Source organism: Zingiber officinale, chromosome 5A (assembly GCF_018446385.1).
Source record: "Zingiber officinale cultivar Zhangliang chromosome 5A, Zo_v1.1, whole genome shotgun sequence".
NCBI classification, from domain to species: domain Eukaryota; kingdom Viridiplantae; phylum Streptophyta; class Magnoliopsida; order Zingiberales; family Zingiberaceae; genus Zingiber; species Zingiber officinale.
This window is the reverse complement of record NC_055994.1, coordinates 44037655-44061245: the sequence shown is the minus strand read 5'-3', so window position 1 is coordinate 44061245 and position 23591 is coordinate 44037655. Positions and strand designations below refer to the sequence as shown.

The window sequence follows — 23591 nt, the reverse complement described above, 5'->3', positions numbered from 1 at the left end:
ATGAAGTATGCGTCCCAATAAATCTCCCAATCTCAGGACTAATATGATGAGTGTGTGGATAAACTTCCATTTGTTGCACGCACATGTTAACTTTCTTGAACATAGACCGCTGCGGGGGCAATTTTGCAAGTAATTGTTCGCTTCAATTTAAAATTCGAAATTTAAATGTGTTTTTTTTTCATAAAAATATTTTGGTAAATTAGAGAAAAATCCCCAATCATAATGTTAACTTTACATGCAATCCCCATGTTCAAAAAACTTTGTTTCCACTCCCTGCATGCAAAGTATTACTTGTTTCAACTCCCTCATGCAAATATTGATACCTAAATTGCCCCTCAGATTTTTTAATACAAAAATATCAAAATTGACTACAAAAAGTCCAAAAATGAGTATAATTCTTCTTAAAGTCAGTACTTTATATTAAAAATCGAGTATATTTTCTATCAAAATTGTTCCTCTTATTTTTTAGGGTTTAGGGTTTAGGGTTTAGGGTTTAGGGTTTAGGGTTAGGGTTTACGGTTTAGGGTTTAGGGTTAGGGTTTAGGGTTTAGGGTTTAGGGTTTAGGGTTAGGGTTTAGGGTTTAGGGTTTAGGGTTTAGGGTTTAGAATCGTACTCAATTTTATAGAAAATATACTAGATTCTAAGTTAATATACTCAATTTAAGAGGATTTATATTGATTTTTAGACTTTTTTACCTAAAAATATCATGGGCAATTTGATAAAGATGCTTAACTGGGGAGTGAAAACAAAGATTTTAATGGGTGGGAACTACATACAAAGATTTATTTGTCAATAGGGACTGCATGTAAAATTTCTCAAAATATTTTGCCTGATCATTTTTTTCTGACAGCTCTGATCCAACCACAGCGACCATCGTAATTAAGGCGAAACGCGGACGTCATTTCCTTTTCACTGACTGCTCTTCCTTGTTCTGTCGCGCTCCATCCGCCGGCACACTCGCCACTCCAAAGCAAGTCATCGGACTACTCCCAGTCCCTACTTTAATTCCTTCTCCGTAGCACAACGAGGCAAGTTCTACGAGCAGAGGCGTCACGCTCAAAGCCTCAAAGCTCACTTTGTGGGTTATCTAAGGAATGCTGGTACTATTTTGCTAAGAAATTAGTGCCGTTGTTCATTGCTTGGGTTGAGCAACAATGCCAGCCCCTTTCGCTGCAAATGTGGTGCTTAGCGAGTATTCTTGCGTTGCGCCTTCTAGGTCGATGTTTACTTTAATATTCTCCATCTCGGAGGATGCTGTGGGATTAGCCGCTGTCCTAAGTCCTAGGGAAATGTTGTAATGCTTAAGCGCCGTGTGCTGGGAAGGCGTATGGTAGTAGTAGTAGTGCCCTTTTCTGACCTGAGTTTTTTATTGTGCTTTATTGTCGTTCAATTTTGATCCGTAGCGAGCTTTTGAGACTGAGACTTTTTCTTTTCTCGGGTAACCTTTTTATTTCAATTTTGATTTTGACCTCTCTTTGTATTCCACATAATTATCTGCTGCCTCTTAGAGTTTCGGGATCAGATTCTTTTTCCTGTCATGAGGTAACAATTTGTCTTCTTTTTTTTTTAGTATGTCCGTTCCAACTGAGAGTTTAGAGCAGAGTTCTTCAATTAGTAAAGGGCAGAAGCAGGTTTATTTAGGGTTTTTTTCTTACTTTTAGCCGCTTATAATCTTGCAAATGTTACATGCGATCACTTGATTTGTTAATTAATTGTTTTCTTTTTTGTCATCTAGTCTTTCTTTCTTTATTCTTTTGATGGGGAACATGTTCTTGCTTTTATTTTGCTTCGTGGATGGCCTTGGGCCGCATTTAATCTTTTGGCAGACTTTATTTCAAGCTGCTTCATTTAAATACGAGAAAAAGTAGATAGTGTAGCATTCTGCGCCGTTCCTCTTTATGGAAAGGGTTGCTGAGTTGTTCTTATCTCTCCACTTGAGAACTAATAAGCATCTAATTCCTTCTAATCCATGTCTTAAGTGCTATTGTTCTTTTTATAAACCGTGCCTTTCATAAAGCATCCCGCTTTCTTTTAGTAGGGAAAGTAGGGTGTGTAGATTGAAAGAAAGAGAGAAATTAAGAGGGAGAAATTTTGATGTTGCTTATTTGAGTCGAGAGACAAGTGAGAATATAAAAAACCTGAAATAATTAAAAGCCAATTTTATCTAATATAATTTCTAAAATAAGTCAAAAGTAAAAAAGGAGAAAGATGATGAGGCAAATGCCATTTGGAATGATTTCCTTGATTTTCTTCCTGATTTTAGGAACGTTGATTTAGGTGACAACGAGATATTTTGATCTTCCCACGTTTCTTCCCTCCTATTTTCTCTCCAAGTAAATAATCTTTTCTACTTAAAATCTTGCTTACTTTCAATCACCTCTACACCCCTCAGTAAACAGGCCCTGCTGAGTGTAATTTCCTTGAGAAACTCCTAAGCTAACTATTACAACTATCAAATTTTGCCAGGATTTTCACCCAAGTGCCCTAGATTTGCCTTCACAATGAGTTCTTATTTGATATAACTTTAGCATAAAGTTTGTACAAGTGCTTGGAATTTTTAAACATAATTTAAGTCAAGACAGTGTTAAAAGAATCATCTCCTATATCAATATTACATTGAGGAAGCAACAGATGTAATGGCCCCTACCTAACCATATTGAGTAAATATATTCTCCGTGATTCTGAATTATAATTGCATCTTTCCTAGTTCAAGTTTACTAGGTCTGCATGGATTTTACTCCAACTCAAGATTTCTAACTATAGATTTTTATAACTGCATTGTTCTTCTGTTATCTAGGATTCTTGCTATTTTGGTTTTGTCTTTTCCTTATTACAGGGAAAACTCTTAGCCTTTTTAATGTTTTACTGCCATTGTTTTTCTTGTGCTTTGCCCATGTTTGTCAGAGATGCAGGAGATGCTTTTGGATCATAGCATATACGCACACAACTCTTTCTTTGTTCTTTGCAACTGATACTTGCTCTTCTGACATTGAAACAGCCAAGGGAGTCTGAGGCCAGCTCCATGTCTCTGTTCAAAACAGCTACGCTCGAGAATAGATGCTTTCCACTGTCATCCCTTCACTTGGTTTTCATCATCCTGTGTGTTCTAAGTGGTGCCAAAGCTGATTTGAGTTCAGATAAGCAAGCTCTTCTTGCTTTTGCTAATTCAATTCACCATGGAAGCAAGCTTAATTGGAATTCCAGCATCTTGATCTGTTCTACATGGGTTGGTGTTTCATGTTCACCAGATCAAAGTCATGTTCTCTCCCTCCGGCTTCCTGGGATTGGGCTTTTGGGCTCAATTCCTGAAAACACACTTGGCCAGCTTGATCATCTCAGAGTCTTAAGCCTTCGGTCCAATCGCCTGACTGGAAATCTTCCATCTGATATCTTCTCCCTTGCCTCTCTGAAGTTTCTCTTTCTTCAACACAATAACTTCTCTGGGAAAATACCAGCTTCAGTCTCTTTGAGCCTCAACTCTCTTGATCTTTCATATAACTTATTAACTGGGGAGATTCCTACAGGAATTCTTCATATCTCTCAGCTTTCTGTCTTGAATCTGGAGAGCAACCTTCTGTCTGGACCTATCCCTGATCTGAATCTTCCTAGGCTGAAACATTTGAATTTATGCAACAACAATCTGAATGGTTCAATCCCATCTTCTCTTCAAAACTTCTCTAAATTTTCGTTCTTAGGAAATTCTCACCTTTGTGGGCCGCCTCTATCCAAATGCTCCACAATTCTTCCTTCACCATCACCTTTTTACCTTGTTTTGACACCCCCACCGACAATACCTGAGAATCAAGAGAACAATCTTAGGAGGAAAATAAATGCAGGGTTCATTACCGCAATTGCTACTGGAGGATTGGCTGTATTTGTTCTATTAGTAGTTGTTCTTTTTGTATGCTTCTCCAGAAAGACAGATAGAGGAGGTGGTGATGGAGATTCAAAAGAGATGGGTCCAAGTGGTGGAAGGGTTGCAAAGCCAAAAGAGGATTATAGTAGTGGGGTTCAAGCTGCTGAAAGGAATAAGCTTGTTTTCTTTGAAGGATGCACCTATAACTTTGATTTGGAAGATTTGCTGCGAGCTTCAGCTGAAGTTCTGGGCAAGGGGAGTTATGCAACTGCATACAAGGCTTCCTTAGAGGATGGAACTACTGTTGTAGTCAAGAGGTTGAAGGAGGTGGTGGCAGGAAAAAAGGAATTTGAGCAACAGATGGAACTGATTGGGAAGGCTGGGCAGCATCCAAACCTTAATCCTCTTCGTGCTTATTACTACTCCAAGGATGAGAAGCTTCTTGTTTATGACTATGTTCCAAGTGGCAGTTTCTCAGCCCACTTACATGGTATGCTCTGAATCTCTACTCTCCAATTTGTGCATAAACATAACTCTAGCATTGTCTCCTAAGTTGATGATGAAATTAGAAAGTAAAGCCTAATTCATGATTTTCATGATATGATAACTATGAAAAATTATGCATATATTTGGATGAAGTTAGCTGAGAGGATTAAGCCATTTGACCAAGCACCACGGTTAGTTAACATTCGGCCATATGTTTTTATTTTAAACATAAAAAGAGGCTTTTCCTTCCATTGTCTGAACAATAACACAGTTATAGTACAATTAGCTATCACTTGTGTTATTTTTTTCACAGTAGAAAATAGATTATTCGTTTTGTATCAACATGGTTAGATATATACTTAGATGATCAATAAATATTTTAGTTAGGTGATGCGAACGTATCACAATTATGCACATCAAACGAGGAAGATAATAAAAACTTGGTTAGCAATAATAAAATAAAATTTATTTAAATATAGATGATGATATAGTAGGAAATAAAGCCCAATAACATAAAAGGGCTCAATATAGTAGCTCAATATCAAGGTTAGTATGATAATAATAAAGTATTCATAAAATTGAAAAATTATGTGGAAAATACCAAAAATGTAGGATCGAAAATTAGAAGGAGGGGGGGGGGGGGGGGGGATGAATAGCGTGGGTTTCTTTTTTACTTTTTCAAAAACTTGTTTCTCTCATTTTAGAGTTAACAACGGAAATAAAAACAAAACATAGCATTAACACACTTCGTTTTTACTTGGTTCACTGCCTATGCGGCTAGACCAAGGCATGAGTCGTTGATCGCGTCTGATGGACAATCCACTAAAAATCTCCTCCGAATAACGACTCGGAGATTTGTCTTTTTACAAAGATGAGGAATGGTAACAAGTTTACCGTTCTTTAAAAATCAAGCATGAAAAAGATGAACAAAAAATATGATGTCGATAACGAAATGAGATCTGAATTAGAGTATCAATGTCGGGGCAGCATTTTGGCGTCGTAACGATGTTTCTGGAGTGTGGAGAACTTGACAGAAGAGTTGTCGAATGCTGCTAAGCAGTTCTTCTTTTATTGACCATTCTGAGAACGCTTGGATCAACCTTGAGCACCCCAACTGAGTCTCATCCGATCTAACTACGTTGCAGATTATCCTCCTCTGGACGCTTGGATCCCTTCCAGGTTCCTAGACTGTTGACATAGCGCGATTCGGATGAAGCTCTATATGACGACTTTATCCTCTTCCGAGCGCCTGGATTTCTTCCGAGTGCCTAGTTGCTGATGCGTGCCACCCAATCAGAGTGTGCCACCTCATCTGGTTGTGGGGCTAAGTTTCGGGCCATCCGGGTGCCTGGATGAATTATTCGGGCGACTAGAGTGCACTGTTTTCAGCCAACCTCCAAAATCAATTCCCTGCATCAGTGCCAGGATCTTCTATCTCTTTGAATTATTCGGGCTTCCGGAGTGCACTATTTCTGACCAACCTCCAAAATCAATTCCCTGCATCACAATATTAGCACAATAACAATAGTATTAGCAAATGGACAATTACACCTGTTTCGATCTCGACTTAGGATTTCCAGTGAAATCCTTCGGTTGGATCAACTCCTACTGTTCCCCCAAGAGGAATCCATTCTCACCATTCTTCCTTTTCGGAAGAATCTCTCCACTCAAGAGAGTTTACTAGACTTGCGAAACATCTAATGCTCCAGACGTGTTTGGACTTCCTGATTAGCATCCAATCCTCTAACCCTAGGACTTCCTTCAATGTTCGGTCCTCGCTGACCCATCGACCAGCTAGATGTCTGATCCACTGACTCGTTTAGACTTTCCACCTGGTGTCCTCGATTTACCAAGTCTTCTGCCTAATATTTAGTCCAACTGACCTAGGGCTTCCACTTGTCCAGTATCCGGACTTGACCTACTAGGTCTTTCTTGATAGTGCTACCTGCATACTTAGTCAATCTTTTTATATCACAACCCAACTTAATTTTGAACTTTTATCAATATCAAAAGCAGGTTCGATTATTTGGTGCTTCTTGCACTAACAAAAAAGTCATTTTTAATCGGGTTGATCCGGTTATCTGGGTTCAAGTCGGATTCCGGTTGGGATTTTTTTTATAAAATCTTTGTTTCAACCTGACCTAAACCCACCCGACCCACTAGAATTGACATCCCTAGTAGTCTATTATGGTTGACCCTAAAGATCTTTTAATAATTAAGTAAATGATTTTGGTAGCGAAAACAAAGTGGGTCAACTAAGTATTGGTTCAGCACCCATGTCTTAGCTACAAGTTTCATTTTTCCTCGTTCTCTCGCTATTAGGCTAAAATAGGATTTTTCTTTCTTGAGTCACTTATAGCCCAAATTGTTTTTGCTTAAGTTCACCCTTTGACAACTTGTTAACATGTTAAACAATTGGTGGACCAATGGTAATTTGTTCTGATGCCATTTTTCCTCGAGACCCCGCATGGCGGGAGCTTCGTGTACCGGGGTGTCCTTTTTTTTTTTTTTTTAGTTTCTAATTTAATTCTTCAATCCTAATGTCATGCAATTTATCACAAGGTACCACACTAGTCAAAATTGCTAGAAGCACCAATAGAATTATGTTGTTAACCTCAATATCCTCTAATGAGGAGCTTATTTCATCCCATGTGGGCCTTCAGGTTCCTCTTTTGATGATTCTTCTTCAATTTTAGTTTATTTTTGAATTCACTCCTTAGCTTACCACGCATCCTTCACGCTCGCTATCCTCCTCCAAGGTATATTCCTTGGAATTTAAGGATGTGCTTTCCATTTCTTTTCCTTTTCTTTACTAACTAGTGCTAGTTAATATTGAGTGTATGCTTGCTAATTTTGAAAATAACTCATCTAAAGTATATCCTGTGCGGGGGATAGTTGTTGACGGCTAAGCTCCAGTACTGTGATATAGCTATCAATTCATGAACAATCTTGTTCTCCCTTTAGCATTGTGAATGAGTTAAGTTTTGTGCATAGGAGGTTTACTCGTGCAAGCTTCCTCTCTTAAGGTCATGATTCTTTCCCATAGCTCCTTGGAAGTCGTGTACTTTCTGTTCATCTCCTGCTTGGATAATACTTATTCCAGCACGAATTTTGCATTCATTTTGCGACCACCTCTTCCTTTTGTTTCTTCGTCAACTTGGAAAGAGGTAACATGTTGTTATTATCATTAATTTGAAACTCATACCTTCTTCTATGCCTTTCGCCATGTTGATGTCGAATTTGAAGAAGAAAGCCTCCTTTTCCAATAACTAAAATTGCCCTCTATCTCCAATTGTTGTATCTCTAGCCATTGTACCAAGTGTTGGTTTCAAATTTGCAGATCCTATAGCTCCCTTTTGCTCGAAAACTCTTTTAGAGCGTGCTTACTTTGATTCCACATATTAGATCGTATTGTTGATGGTAGGGGGCTAAATACTAATTCTTGCGAGTATTCTAAAAGTATACATGCAACGGAAAGTAAATAAAGAACTTAAAAACAATCGAACTAGTCTCCGTAATTTAACGTGGTTGGACAGCCTAGACTTCTACTCCACAACCTATGATCTGTCTAGTGGATCACTCTTGAGAACACTATATTTTCTCCTTCTCGTCAGTATCGGATTTGGAGAAACTTCTTACAAATGCAGTTACAACAAGTATAAATGAGAAGAAAATAAGAAGAATGGAAGCTTTGTTGGAGGCAGTGTATGTGATATCACTTAATAGATTTTCCATTTCGCAGCTCCTGGAGCACCTTTTATAGTGTCTTTTATCCTTGAATCTTGTCGTTTTGCCGATGTGACGACCAACTATTAATCGTTTGTTTGCCACCTATCAATTGATTGTATGTCACCCATCAGTTGATTGATCCATATCTTATCCGAATCCTACCTTTGAACTATTGAGCTACTTTAGGTCCAATTAAGAGTCATTTTATTTGTTAGCTTAGCTTTTAAGCATGTTATGGGTTATGACATATAATCATTTTGTTGATTCCAATTAATATAGTATGTATTAAAGCAGTGATATTGAGCTAGTGATAATATGTCATGTAAGTTAAGCAGTTTCTAAGAATAAGAAATCTAAGCATAACATATGTCATTAAGGTTTAAGTATAAGCAAGGAGTAAGCATGATGTATGCGTACATGTATAAAGGAAGCATAGTAAGATTCAATGGAAAAAATGATTAAAACAAATAGCTATGAGTAAAAAGGGTCAAAAGGGTTCATCCTTCACTGACTTATGGTGTCCATCATGACCCTTGACTTTCCACCTCCAAAAATAATATAATAATCTACCAACTTAATGCTATTATTATGCCATTTGAGGTTAGGAACTTGTTTATCACCTACATAACACTCCAAAACAAAATAACCGAACCAAGGGCATGTTGTTCCTTTATCGTACAACTGCTAGGGACTTTAACAAGCCATGAAAACACCATACTTTGCCCTTAAATCATAGTGCTATATACTATTAAATACCCCTTAAAATCACCACTTAGAAGGAGATCCTTAACGCAATGGTAAAATTACTATCGTGTGACCTAGAGGTCACGGATTTGAGTTTTGGAAATAACCTCTTGTTAAGTAGGATAAGACTGCATACAATAAACCTTTTCCTAAGATCCCGTATTATCGGAAGCTTCGTGCACCGGACTACCTTTGAAACCATCACCACAGAGAACCTACTTATCTCAAAATATGATATTTGAAGTTAGAGAGCCTATTTGTCTCAAAGTGTAGTATTTAAAGTTTGAGACCTTATTTGTCTCAAAATGTATTATCTGAAGTTGTAAGGCAAGAGAAACATTACACTGTAGTAGTCCCTTTTTTAAGATCACCACAATAGTACCCTACAAGAGTGCTCCCAAGGCATTGACAACTTATTGGAATTATACTTAGCCAACATAAGGATAGTCATATTTGTTTTTGTTTCAAATATAGGACAACAACACGACTCCCACGTAAGAACTTGAAATAAGGAAAAGAAGCATATTGTGGATATAATTAAGGTTCTAATTCCTTAACAAGGGTCCGAAGTCAACCTGATAGCGTCGAGCCCTTGTTGCCCTGGTACGTGGTTATAGCAATTGAAATTCCAAATAAAACATTCCTAAAGCTGTGTAATTCATCTTAGGATTTAACCGCCTCATGTTTTACAACCACAAAGTAGGGGGAAATGATTTCCTCATAATATATACTCTTAGTGATGCTCCTAAATCAGCGGAGGAAGGGCCTTAAAGGTGAGGAAAGGATCCTACCTCTTCGAAGACTGTTTTGTTGTCAAAACACCGAGCAATCTTTGATGCATCTACTGCCCTAAACTAAAGGGTTAAGACCATTAGGGAAACTTTACAAAAGGAAAAAGGAACAAAAACAATACCAATTTATAATTCTCACTTAGCTTACCAAATATTTGCTTGATCCAAATGAGGAAAGCAGCTTTCCTACCACTGCAAAAGTGGGTCAATTGTTGCCAATCCGCCGACACTCACTGTCCCAACATGAAGTAAGAAGATTGGAAGGTGCGAGAGAATTTATTCTCAATGATAGACAAAAGAATACAATGTACAAATTATATGTCAATACAGTGGAGCTATTCTAAGAAACTAAATCAATGGAGCTATTCTAGGAAACTAAATCAATCAATAATCAATTAAAATGATACATACAATTAATAGAATATTGTGATGTATTTTGTATATAATATCATATCTTTCGACACTCTCCCTCAAGTTGGCTTGTAGATGTCTTCCATAGCTAGCCTATTTACTAGAGCCTCAAACTACTCTTTGTGCAATCCTTTGGTGAGTATATCAGCTACCTATTGAGTGGTTGGTACATATGAAACACAGATTAAGCCACACTCAATTTCTCCTTGATGAAGTGTTTGTCAACTTCAACATACTTCGTTCTATCATGTAAAACGGGACTATGAGGAATTGAAATATCTGCTTTGTTATCACAATAAACTTTCATTGGTAACGCAAACGATATCTTCAAGTCATCTAGTAATCTCTTTATCCAAATTGCCTCACAAATTCCATGTGCAAGAGATTTACATTCTGCCTCCGCACTACTTCGAGCGACAACACTTTGTTTTTTACTTCGCCATATAACAAGGTTCCCCCCAAAGAATGTACAATAGCCTGAAGTTGATTGTCTGACAGTAGTACTACTAGCCCAATCCGCATCAGTATAGACTTCTAGTTGTAGGTTGTCGTGCTTTCTAAACATCAAACCTTTCCTAGGGGTTCCTTTGAGATACCTTAATATTTTGTATATAGCATCAAAGGGTTCCCGTCCTAGTGAATGCATAAATTGGCTTACTATGCCTACTACAAATGCTATGTCAGGATGAGTATGTGATAGGTAGATTAATTTCCCTACCAGCCTTTGAAATTTGCTCTTTCAATCACATCTTCAGGTTTAGCAGGATTAAGTTTTAGATTATCTTCAATTGGAGTTTCAACAACTTTGCATCCTAGAAACCCCGTCTCTTTGAGTAGATTTAAAATGTATTTTCTTTGGTTCATAAATATTCCTTCTTGAGTCCTTGCCAATTCCATACCTAGAAAATACTATAGTGGTCCTAGGTCTTTAATTTCAAAATCTCGTGCCATCTTTCTCTTCAGATGTGTCAATTCTTCAATATCATCTCTTGTTAAGATAATGTCATCCACATAGACAACAAAGATGGAAATTTTACCTTTATCAGAGGTTTTATAGAACATTGTATGGTCAACTTGGCTTTGAAAGGATCCATAGCTTTTTACAACTTTCGTAAAACATTCGAACCAGACTCTTAAAGATTGTTTAACGCCAAATCAAGACTTTCTTAGTTTGCAAACTTTTCCGCGGCCGAGACACTTCGAATCTTGGTGACAAGTTCATAAACACCTCTTCTAACACTCCATTTAGAAAGGTGTTCTTGACCTCTAACTAATATAAGGGCCAGTTACATTGGCAGCTACAAATAATAATACACGAATGAAGTTGATTTTTGTAACTGGAGTGAAGGTCTCTTGGTAGTCCAATCCATATGTCTGTGTAAATCCTTTGGCCACAAGTCTTGCTTTATATCTTTCTACTTCTCCATCTGCTCTCAATTTTACTATGAACACCCACTTTTCTGACCATTTTATGATCACTAGGTGGATCTACAATTTCCCATGTTCCAATTTTCTTTAGAGCATTCATCTCTTCCATTATTGCTGATTTCTAGTCTGGATGATTGACTGCTTCCTGAATGTTCCTTGGTACAAACAAGTCAATAATTTGGATATAAAGGTTGTCTTTTTGATACCTTACCATAGGATAAATATTTGGAAATTGGATAGTCAATACACAAGCATTTTCCTTTCCGATTAGCTATGGGAATATTAAGATCGATAGACGGGTTATTAGGACTAGAAACATTATCAGAAATAGATAATTTATCTCAACTAGGAATATTTATTGAAGAAGTGTTTAGAGTACTTAAATCTTCTCCAGGTTCATTACCCAAGGTGTTAGCTTGATTCTGTGCTAAAGGAGTAGTAGGCTCTCTGCTCTTTTGATGATCCTTTCTCCTCGTATAGGCATGGAACTCTGTATTATGTTCCTTTGGAACTTCATATAGTACTTCTCCCCCTTGGTAGAATCAGAAATGCTAGGCAAAATGGAACTAGGGACAGTAATTTCATTTCTATTCTCACAATGAATAGGTTTTGGTAGAGGTAAAGTAGTGGGAATAATATCCCAAAAATTTTCTTCTCATTGGTTCTCCCCCAAAAGAGAAATTTTGTGGAAATAAGGTTGATGTTCAATAAAAGTAACATCCATAGTTACTTTAGTCTTCCTAGTGTTTGGATTAAAACACTTATAACCTTTCATGTTTAAAGCATAACCAATAAAAACACAATCTTCAGCCCCGTTGGATCTAATTTGGATAATCCTTTATTAGATAAGTAGACATAAACTGTGCATTCAAATACTTTAGAAGGGAGAGTAGATATAATACGTGTTTCTGGAAAAATAACTCCTTGAAAAATGATATTATTTGCCTTGAAGAAAAATTAGAATCCATGTGTTCTAAGGACAATGATGAGTATGCTTCTTCTACAAATTCAAATGATTCATGTTTAGTAGACGAAAATAAGGTTTTAAGGGAAAAGGTAGAATACTTTACCAATGCTCTTAGAAAATTTGAAATTGAATCCAAAACCCTAAACATGATAATTGGGAGCCAAAGGGTAAGTTTCAACAAAAAGGATTTAGGGTATAAGGAATCTAACAATAAAAAAGCCTATCATTGTCTAATTGCTAGGGGGCAACCCAAGACAAAGACCATAGATAGGAAATGGATTCCTAAGGAGTATTTGGTAAACCCAATTAAGAAGAATGTCTATTGGGTACCAAAATCAATCCTCAAGGGTTAGAGGATTTTAGGTCAAGTCAACCATGGAAATCATAATTCCAATTTGTTGTGGTTGACTTGAGACCTTAAGGGGGAACACTTAGCCTTGATAGAAATTCATGATAAAGAGGGCTAAGTAGAGGTTACCTTTATCTCATCTCACAATGGCTTGTATTATTTTCTAAATATAAATGTGAAATGATAGGATGATACTAATAATTCACTTATGCTTATGACATTTTGATGAGTTATAAAATGTATCAAATTTTTGAGTAATCATAGACCAACTATGGGGAAAACAAATGTTTAATTAATAGACATCTTGTCCATAGATCATAGTTGGACATTTCAAATGTTTTGAAAATAATTCTATGTTTTATTTACAGTGAATAGTTATTTTGAAACATATGAATTCAAAACTAGGGTTAATTTGATACAAACTTGCATGTTTTTTTTATGATTTTTGAGATTTGGTCAAAATTTCAAAAATACTTTGACTTTTCATGAAAACATATTTTTCTTAGTTAAAAGACATTTCAAGAAATATGTTGTCTAAATTTCATGATTTTTCAAATTTTCTGGAATTTTTTTATGAATTTCTGAAGTTGGCTTCAAAAGGCTAAAATTCGAGCTGCTTGTGTACCAGTCGACTCCATCAGTTACCAGTCGATTGGTACCAGCCTGTACCAGCCTTCCAGCATTATGTTGCTTTCCGAAATCAATTTTTTTGTCAAAATTTGGTCATTCTTGATGTTATATAGTGTATGATTGCTTGGTACAATTTGTTTGATGGTGTCAAAGGGGGAGAAATGGATAGGTTTAAGTTAGAAACCTTTATTTCCATACTTGTGTGCAAAACTTGAAAATTAAAGATGAGAGCATATATTTAGAGGGAGCTTGGTTTTATGCTTTATGTTTACATATTGCGTGTAATTTTCAAAGTTATTATTTGTGCCTAACTTAAACATGTTACCACACATCAAAAAGGGGGAGATTGTTGGTGCAATCGACCCAAGTTTGATCGGTATGATTATGGTTTTGATGTGTGTGTCAAAGAGTTTAAGTTAGACTTTCATATGTATTTGATATGTATTTGAGTCTTGCAGGACTTGGTGAAACACATGAGGAACTTGGTGTGACCAAGTTCGAGAAGCTTATCCAAGGGCTTGGATCCTTGAGTCGGTGAAGGATGGTGTGGAAGACATTCGAGGGACCGTCGGACGAGGAGCAATGGAGTGGAGCTGAGGGAAGCGGACTTCAAGGCAACGTGAAAGATGACACGGAGAGCAGCCGTGGACTCGAGTGCATCTGAGGGACGAAGGCCAAGGAAGAGGGCTTCAAAGGCGACTCCGGACAGGATAAGTGTGAGTAAGGTACCAGTTGACTAGTACTTTGACCAGTCGACTGGTCCAAATTCACGAAGAGCACAGAATGCTTCTGTGCTTGTCGGCTACGGGAATCAGTCGACTGGTACATAGCCGTTGGCAGGATCGCGGATTCTGCGGAGTGTCATTGGCTGTGTCTAATGGTCACACCAGTCGACTGATGCGTGGATCAGTCGACTGGTGTCGGGGTTTAGTTGATATGATGATCAACTCTCTCCTTTTATTTATAGGTAGTTTTGGGGCACGAAGGAGGTTACTCATGCTTGTTGAATAACTCCTAAGTCTGTGCCCAAAGCTTCCAAGCCCCGACTCTTTCTCTCAAACCTAAGTTCCATCTTGTAAGAGGAAGAGAGCTTTGTGAGAGGTTGTACTCCACTGAAAAGGAGTAAGATCTAGCCGGAGATTGTCGGGGACTGATCCACCGAAGGATCAAGGGTTTATCCACCTCAAGGACACGCCGTGGAGTAGGAGCAAGCAATCTCCGAACCACATAAAGGAATCGTGTTAGCGTTTGTATTCTCTCTTGTTTTCTTTCATTGTTTTAGTTTTCGTATTTCCGCTATGCACTAATTTTTTGTAGAGAAGAAATCGAAGTCGGGGTGACCTAGCTATCCAACCCCCCTTCTAGCCGGTCACCGATCACCTACACGTCTCCCTTATTCTTATATAAGGGAACTAGAGTACTTATCTCTATTGATCAAGTATTTTTTCGTTTTTAATATCATGTTAAATTTGTAAGTCATTCAATATCTTGTTCCCTAGGCACTTCCATACCTCTATCGGAATATTATCTGGTCCAATGACTTTTCCATTGTGCATCTCATTTAAAGTTTGTTCTACTTCTGAAGTTTGAATTTTACGATAAAAATTAAAATTTCTATGCTCATTTGACCTACTTAAATTACCTAAGTTATGTTGGTCATCTAAACTTTCATTAAAAAGTTGATAAAATTACCTTTTCCACCGCTCTTTTATTTCTCCATCGTTTACTAATACCCTATTACATTCATCTTTAATATATTTTATTTGGATAAGATCTCTTGTTTTCCTTTCTCTCACTTTAGCTATTCTATAAATGTCTCTTTCCCCTTTTTTAATCCAATTTTGATATAATCGTTCAAAAGTTTCATTTTTTGCTTCACTCACTACTTTCTTAGCTATTGTATATTTGTTTAAGTTTTCCTTATTCTTACAAATATATAATTCTCTATAATCTATTCATTTTTCCTTCACTTTTTCTTATACTTTCTTATTCCACCACCAAGATTCCTCACTTAGTGGTGCATGTCCCTTTAACTCACCGAGTACACTCTTAGCTACTATTTTCAATTTGATACCATCTTATCCCATGTTATATTAAAGTCATCGTATATTTTACCTAATGCTTGAACTTCTACCTTCCCCTTAAATATATTTTGCTTCTCATCCTTTAACTTCCACCACTTAATTCTAAGAATCGTGTATATTTTCTTTCTATTGATACTATATTTGAGGCATATATCCAACACTTCTAACCTATGTTGGGTAGTTAAGCTTTTTTTAGGGATGACTTTGCAATCTTTACAAATCTTTCTATCATTCTTTCTAAGCATAAGAAAGTCAATTTGCGATTTATTATTTCCATTTTTGAATGTGACTAAGTGTTCTCTTTTCTTAAAAACGTATTAGCTAATATAAGGTCATATGCTATCGCAAAATCTAATATAATTTTTCCTTCATCGTTTCTCATTTCAAACTCATTACTCCCATGTACCCTCTCATATTCCTCATTTTTCACTCCGACATGACCATTTAGATCGTCTCCTATTAAAATTATTTCATTTGTTGGAATATTTTATAATATTTCATCTAAATCATTCCAAAACCTTGATTTGGTAGCTTCATCTAATTCTACTTGTGGTGCATATACGTTAATTATGTTCATAATTTCTTTCACCACTATTATCTTAAGGGCTATAATTCTATCTCTTTTTCTAACTACTCCTACAACTTCATCCTTTAACAAACTATCTATAATAATACCTACTCTATTTCTTGCTTTACTCTTTCCAGTGTACTATAACTTAAAACCCGAGTTCTCTATCACCTTTACCTTTTCACCTACCCATTTTGTCCCTTGTACACACAAATATTAATTCTTCTCCTAATCATCGTATCTACTACCTCCATTAATTTACTAGTGAGAGTTCCTATGTTCCATATTCCAAATTTTAGATTATTAGTTTTCCTATCATATTTATTCTTATCCAACCTATGGTGTGAGAACTCTTGCCTATTTAACACTACACCCAAATTTTCATAGAGATGTAGCGATCCTTGCTGAGACATTATAATCGGACCCTGTAATGCGAACTCTTGTATATTTAGCACTACACTTGAGTTTTGGAGATGTAGCGGTCCTTGCCGAAATGTTACAGTCGAACCTTGCAACGCGTTCCTTCCTGGGAATAACCTAGCATTAGCACAATAGTTTAATGGATCTATTCATTGAATATTTGTCATAGTTTTATCCGGTCGTCATGGGTGGAGTTAGTCTAGAGAAATTATATGGAGAATTTTAGAAAAGAGAGGTGTTAGCGTAACATATATTGAACTAATTAAGATATATATAAGGATGTAACAACCAGAGTAAAGATTTCAGGTGGAGTAACTGAAGCATTTCCAATAAAGATAGAGTTACATCAAGGATCAGCTCTAAGTCCCTATATTTTACAATAATTATGGACGAACTCACTGCACACATTCAAGACACAGTATCATGGTGCATGTTGTTTGCAGATGATATTGTTTCGCTAGATGAAATACGTGAAGGAGTAAATGATAAACTAGAATCTTGGCGTAAAATACTAGAAGGGAAAGGTTTTAGGCTTAGTAGAATAAAGACAAAATATATAGAATTTAAGTTTAACAATATTAGGCGTAATGAAACAATTGTTAAGATAGGAGATGATGAATTGTTCGGAAGCAAGAGGTTTAAATATTTAGGATTATTTTTGTAAAACGATGGAGGGATCGAGAGAGATGTCTTATATAGAATACAAGCAGGATTGTTGAAATAGAGGAGAGGGTCGGGTATTTTATGTACCTCTAAAACTTAAAGGAACGTTATACAAATCATGGTTAGACTTACTGTGTTATATGAAGTTGAATGTTCAGCTATGACTCGAGCACATGAGCAGAAGATGAGAGTTGCAGAGATGAGGATGTTAAGATGGATGTGCAGACATACGAGGATGGAAAGAATAAGAAATGAGAGCATTAGAGAGAAAGTTGGAGTTGTATCTATTGAGGAAAACCTTCGAGAGACGTTTAAAATGGTATGAGTATGTACTTAGACGACCAATAAATGCTATGACAAACACGCATATCAAATAAGGAAAAGGAAGACAAAAAAAACTTGGTTAGTAATAATAAAATAATATAAAATTTATTTAAGTATAGACGATGATATAGTAGGAGATAGAACTCAATGGTGTAAAATGATTCATATAACCGACATCACCTAATGGGATAAAGCTTGGTTGTTATTTTATAATTATTTTTTTTTCTCTTTTAATTATCTATTAAAAAAGGAAAAAATATTTTTTATTTTTTAAAATGTTCTTTTAATTTTAAATTTTTATTAATCTTATTTTGTATTTTTTAATTAAAACTCTAAAATTTTAAAAAATATGAATAAATTAGGCTTGGTTGTTATTTTGTATTTAAGTTTAATGGCACATTTTTTTTAAAAAAAAATTGAGTTTTTTATGGTAGTTTTGTATGAAACACTTTGATTAAATAATTATTTTTTTATTTTTTTTCTTGATTTGATTCTATTCGGTTTAAATAAAAAAACCAGTAAAACGTGCGTGTAGAACTCTTATCTCCTAATTTCTTGAGGTTTAGGAAAATAAATGTAAAGCATGAGATGCTTGTAGGTTTGTATCTAAAACCTTTTTTTGTTGTTGTTTCATTGTAAATAATGATCAACAGGGGCCAGTGGCACTGAGAAGGCCTTGCTGGACTGGGATTCCAGAATGAAAATCATACTAGGAACAGCTTATGGCATGGCACACATACACTCTGAAGGTGGTGGAAAGCTGGCTCATGGAAACATCAAATCTACCAACATCCTCCTCGATCAAGATCTTAAGCCTGTTGTCTCAGATTATGGCCTCACTGTACTAACAAATCTTCCTGCAAATACTTCTCGAATTGTTGTGGGGTACTGTGCCCCTGAGACTATTGAGACACGAAAGACCACACAGAAGTCTGACATCTACAGCTTTGGGGTTCTCCTCCTAGAGATGCTTACTGGGAAGGCTCCACTCCAGTCTCATGGACATGATGATGTGGCAGATCTGTTAAGGTGGGTCCAGTCTGTGGTGCGAGAGGAGTGGACTGCCGAAGTATTTGACAAGGAACTCATGAGAAGTCAACAGACTGAGGAGGAGATGGTGCAGATGCTCCAGGTTGCAATGGCATGTGTTGTTAAGTCTCCTGATCAACGCCCGAGAATGGAAGAGGTGATCAGAAAGATTGAAGAGATACGGCAGTTTGGCTTAGAGGACAAGCACAAGGAGTCAGAGGACAGAACACCATGATAGCTTAACTATGGAACAAGTATTTCACTGATGGCCACTGGAAGATAGTAGTTAGAGTCCTTTTTTCTAAACAAAGAATTTCACAGGAACGAGCATCAACCAACCCCTGCATATTTCGTCATCTTATCTTTCGACCTCGGTTTGTCTTAGTTTGTTAGAGCTTTGCATTTGTTTAAGTGACAGGAAATGTGTGCATGTTTATGCTTTAAGTTGACTGTGTGCACAACTTGTGTAGTGTTGTCATAGCTAAAACTCAGATGCCGAGGTTAAAACATTTTCATGTTATCGTGGACTAATTGTACTCTCACGATAGGCTGGTTGTAATGTATGACTGGCTAGGTCTTGAATGTATTTGTCTAGCTGTTAAATCATGATTACTCTGCTGGGCGTTCCAAATTTCTTTTGAATTATATTTGCTGAGGCATTAAAGCATCACAAATGCCTACTTGTGAGAGAATACAATGATTTTTAGATGGACACAGTTATATTAGGTAGTTGCCAGTAGAAGGTGAACACTCAGGTGCTAAATGTGTTATATGATGCTGATGCAGCGGAAATCTATCACCCATTGAAGATCGATGACAGAGTCTCTTCTCGTGACATAATTGGACTTAGATTAACATGCGAAGTCATTTCAGCAAAACTCCTCCAATGTTTAAGCCATCTTGGGATCGAGGAAAAATAGCAAGGCAGTAATGAAGAAGAAAAAAATAATAATAAAATCAAATTAGGGTTAGATATCATAGATATCTCATATTACCATTAGCTACGTTAGTTTTTAGAGAATCATGCCTTCAAACCCTAGTAAATTATTGATCTTGGGGGTTGCGGATTGCAGTTCGTGCCTTGGAGGGATATTATTAATGAGGGTATCATTAGTCCTTCTGCCAGTCACACTGAAGAACAAGGTCGACTAAAGTTCAATTAAAAGAGCTTGGGATGTTGTCCTATACATATAGAGTGAGTGCTAGGTGCTCAGGCTATAGAGCTATAATTGTGACTTGGAAGTGGGGGAGCCTAGTCACTGAGCTGGATGAGGTACTTGCGTTGAGTACTCAGGAGTGACTCGGGATATCACATAGTGGGAGTGACTCAGGAGGTTTGAATTGTACTGAGACATGATCTTTCCACTCCACTCTAGAAGTTTATCTCAATTTACTCGTCAAACATCCGATCCTTTAGATATTTTTTAACTTTCTCCGCTTAGCGTCTGATCGTCCTAATCTTTTACTTTCCTACAAACTAGATTAGTATAATAACAAATAATAGTAATGCAAAATAGTGTTAGCAACACTATACTTATGTTTACTTGCTTGAAATTCACTTTTCTAAGACTTCTGACTACCTAGGATTTGCTCCCCTAAGATTTTTCCTTTGCTTGGAGTTCACGCCTCCAAAACTTCTCACCTACCAAACTCCAATTAGGACTTTCCTTTGCTTAATCTCCAGTTAGGACTAATCACTTAATAAACTGCTCACCTGGAGGAAGACTTCCCTTACCTAACCTCTAGTTAAGACTTCTCACATACCTAACTTTCAGTTAGGATTTTCCCTTGTTTAACCTTCAATTAGGACTACTCACTCGATATACTTCTTACCCTAGTCAGACATCTGATCACCTTGGCATGCCTAGACTTACTAGTCACTTGATAGACTTCTTACCCTTACTAGTCATTCGATCAATCATGACCTAACTAGACTCCATTAAATATATTATCAAACAAATATTAAAATCATGGAAGTCGATTGCACTAACAAACTTGAGAGTAATCAGATATGCTAAAAATTTCACCAATAAAAAAAATAAGGCAGAAAATAAAGAAAAATAAAAAATAATCCTAAGCTTATCAAACACTGTTAACATTCCTCAACAACGATGTCATTTTGATTAGACCATATTGTTGTGATATGATATCAAATAAATCACCGAACCCTTCTATACTAATGCAAACTAGGATGACTCAAAGTGTCTCTACCAAGGAATATAGCATGTGGATGATAATCTCGAGATTAGATATTATTGTTTTGGGAGTTTGGATTTTTGATGTTGTAAATGTGGTTTTGTGGTTCAAATGCTAAATCTAATAAATGGGAAAAAGCAATGCAACTAATACAAATGTGAGCATGCTAAACTACAATAAGTAAAGCTTGCTAAACTACATCGTAAAGGAATTCATGGTATCTATCATAAGGCAAAACATGCTAATCTAATCTAACCTACTCACATTCCTACCAAACAACAACTATGACTAACATTCAACAAAACAAAGTATTGCAAGAAATTAAACGAACTTAAATGCATCAACTAAAGTAGCACAAGTGTATTGGGAATTAAATCAAACACGTTGTAATCAAAGAAGCTAAATGAAGAGTAATGATCAGTTTAGTTGGGAGGACAGATTCAAAAAGTGGGAAAAATTTTCTGTACGAAAAACTTGGCACTATTTATTTGGCAAGGAAGGATGAATTATTTATCCTTTATCAGACGGATGGATTTATGAATCCATCCACGGATCGATTTGTTAATAAATTAGGCGGAATATATTTCTTTCCTTCCCGTCGTAGTCAAAGAAGCTAAATGAAGATTGAAGATTAAGGTAATCTATCAAAAACCATTGACAACTAACATCAAGAACTCTTAAAAACAATTAACCATGAAGACCAACACATTGAAGGGAGCTTGCGGACGGAGTGGAGATGTTGTGATGTTGTGGGCTATGGATGGACGAAACTTCCTGTTCAGATCCGGATGAGGGAACTGTGGACAAGTTTCTTCAGATGGGAGCTGTAGGAGAGGCTGTGAGATGGACGGAAGAGGAAGGAGCTGCCGGCGGTTGGATGTGGATGGTGGCCTCTGATTAGGAAGGGAAACCCCTTTCCTCCAATAGAATGGAGGCATGCTTGTATGGAAGATGAGATCTCCGGCTACTTTTCGGTGATGGGAAACTCCAAAGCTTCGCTAAAGACAGCTTGTCGGCGGCTTCTGGTGTTGACGAAGGAAGGAATCGCCTTCTTCGTTACGAGATCAGTCCTGCCGATGGATATCGGTGAATGGTTGTGGATGGTATGTCGATGAAGAAGGGACTCCTCTTTTCTCTCTATGAGGTCGGCTGACGGTGTCTCCTGCAGATGGATGTGTATGGCTGGCGATGGGTGGCGACGTGGCATGGAGGAAGGTTACGGGTGAAGAAGGAGATCGTGATCCCAATCAAATTGAACCAGCGAACGAACCAACATTAAACCATAACAAAGCTCCCAATTGAACCGTGCTACGGTAAACCGACTTCTTCATAATCCTAATCTTGAGTTCAATTGGTTGGATTCGAGTACAGCCATAAGCTCATCTTTAATTCCCTACTATTTTGTTTCACTTGTCCAATTAATTCACTGATTATAATTTGTAGACTCAACGAACTCCTACTCGAGGACCTATAATCTATTGACTCAAGATCCCATCAGTAGACTACTCAACAAATTACGTGTTTTATTCTAACAAACACATATTTCTTTAATTGGCCTAAGATACTATTAGTTGATTGACCAGTCAACTAGCAAATAATATCAGTTGACTGACTAATCAAGTGGCATATAAGGAGAGGCAAACAATAAGTTTCTATTTCCTTTCCATTTACCTGAATCAATTGAAAACATATCCCAGTTGGCTAGATCTAGAGCACTAATTAAGTCACTTCTAAGGCTTTAGTCCAAGCCTAATTAACCCTTGATTGCCCCAAATAGAATGTGCACTCACATTCATCATTGCACTAAAAATAATTTGTCAAGTTGAAAGAAAGCCCGTCTTTAGGACCCAAATTGCTTTGGGGGTTTTTTATGCTAAGCATCCAATCAACGACCTACCGTGATTTTAATTTGTCCCGTATCTAATCAACTTAATTTACTACAACTTTCGTTTTTCAAACATCTATATGTTGGGACTTCCTCTATTGTCACTGCAATACTTATCATCAAATGACCCACACCTACACATTTGACACAAATCATCAAGTACCTGATCTAAATTAAACTTTTACTAAAACATTCATATTAATTGCATCAACAATCTCGACCTTACTAATATTTGAAAACCATGTAAGTTAGACCATAAAGATAGACAAAATGATATCTCCCCATTAAATTGAGATTAGCTTCTCCTTTAACTATCAAGTTTATCTAACTTAACTTTCCATCTCCCCTTTTGTCATACATAAAATGACTTAGTGTACAAGTAGGATTAAGGTGTGTTTTGATATTGATCCAACTGAAATAAGAGAATGGAAAGACTCCTCTGTGCATCCGGATCGAATCTTTCTAGCCAATCAGCTATTATCAGGTAAGTTGTTGTTGGGTTGGCTCTTGTCATGTGAACGACGATGAGGTTCTAAGGCCCTTGATGTGAACAGATAAAACTTTGGCCAAGATTTCTGACTATGGAAAAAGTTGTAAGGAACTATAACGTTAAATACGCAGAAAGCGCAGCGGAAAACAAGTTCCTTCCAAAAGATCCATGCGAAGGAAAATCACATACTAAGTTTAATGAAGGGAGTTTATACATTTGGTGCGTGCCTTTCACAATCCCAGCAACAACGCTTCTTTAGGATGCAGATCTTAGCACGATCATCACGTCCGCGCCTCTACGGTATCCACATGAACACGCTCTCTGTCTGTCTCACGAACTCACGACTTGGAGAAGAAACAACAATTTGCATAGCTTTCGCACAAGATTATCGGCGGTGATCTCCTCGTCGCCTTCTGAGTCTGATTCGTCTTCGGGCTTAGGTTTGGTTCAGCGCTTGACTTTTGGTTCCTTTGTCTTGTTTATAGCAGTGACAAAAGCAATACTTTTCTCGACCGAGGATGTATTAGTCTGTTCATATAA

General features: G+C 36.9%; 1 protein-coding gene and 1 long non-coding RNA gene across 3 annotated transcripts; one reads left to right on the top strand and one right to left on the bottom strand.

Annotated features, from left to right (window-relative positions):
* Positions 1-935: 935 nt before the first annotated feature.
* On the top strand, positions 936-19092 carry LOC121980462 (probable inactive receptor kinase At5g58300). The gene is made up of 3 exons (XM_042532509.1): positions 936-1101; positions 3000-4347; positions 18105-19092. The coding sequence occupies exons 1-3, from the start codon at positions 1096-1098 to the stop codon at positions 18713-18715; spliced, it is 1965 nt and encodes a 654-aa protein (XP_042388443.1). The 5' UTR covers positions 936-1095; the 3' UTR covers positions 18716-19092.
* On the bottom strand, positions 4999-21983 carry LOC121980463. Of its 2 annotated transcripts, XR_006111541.1 has the most exons (4): positions 21369-21983; positions 9756-9840; positions 9608-9670; positions 4999-8174 (listed from the first exon to the last, which is right to left on the bottom strand). It is a non-coding gene; the product is annotated as an uncharacterized LOC121980463 (long non-coding RNA). The 2 variants fall into 2 exon arrangements; XR_006111540.1 differs by lacking the exon at positions 21369-21983 and having other exon boundaries at positions 9756-13019.
* Between the last annotated feature and the right edge of the window lie 1608 nt (positions 21984-23591).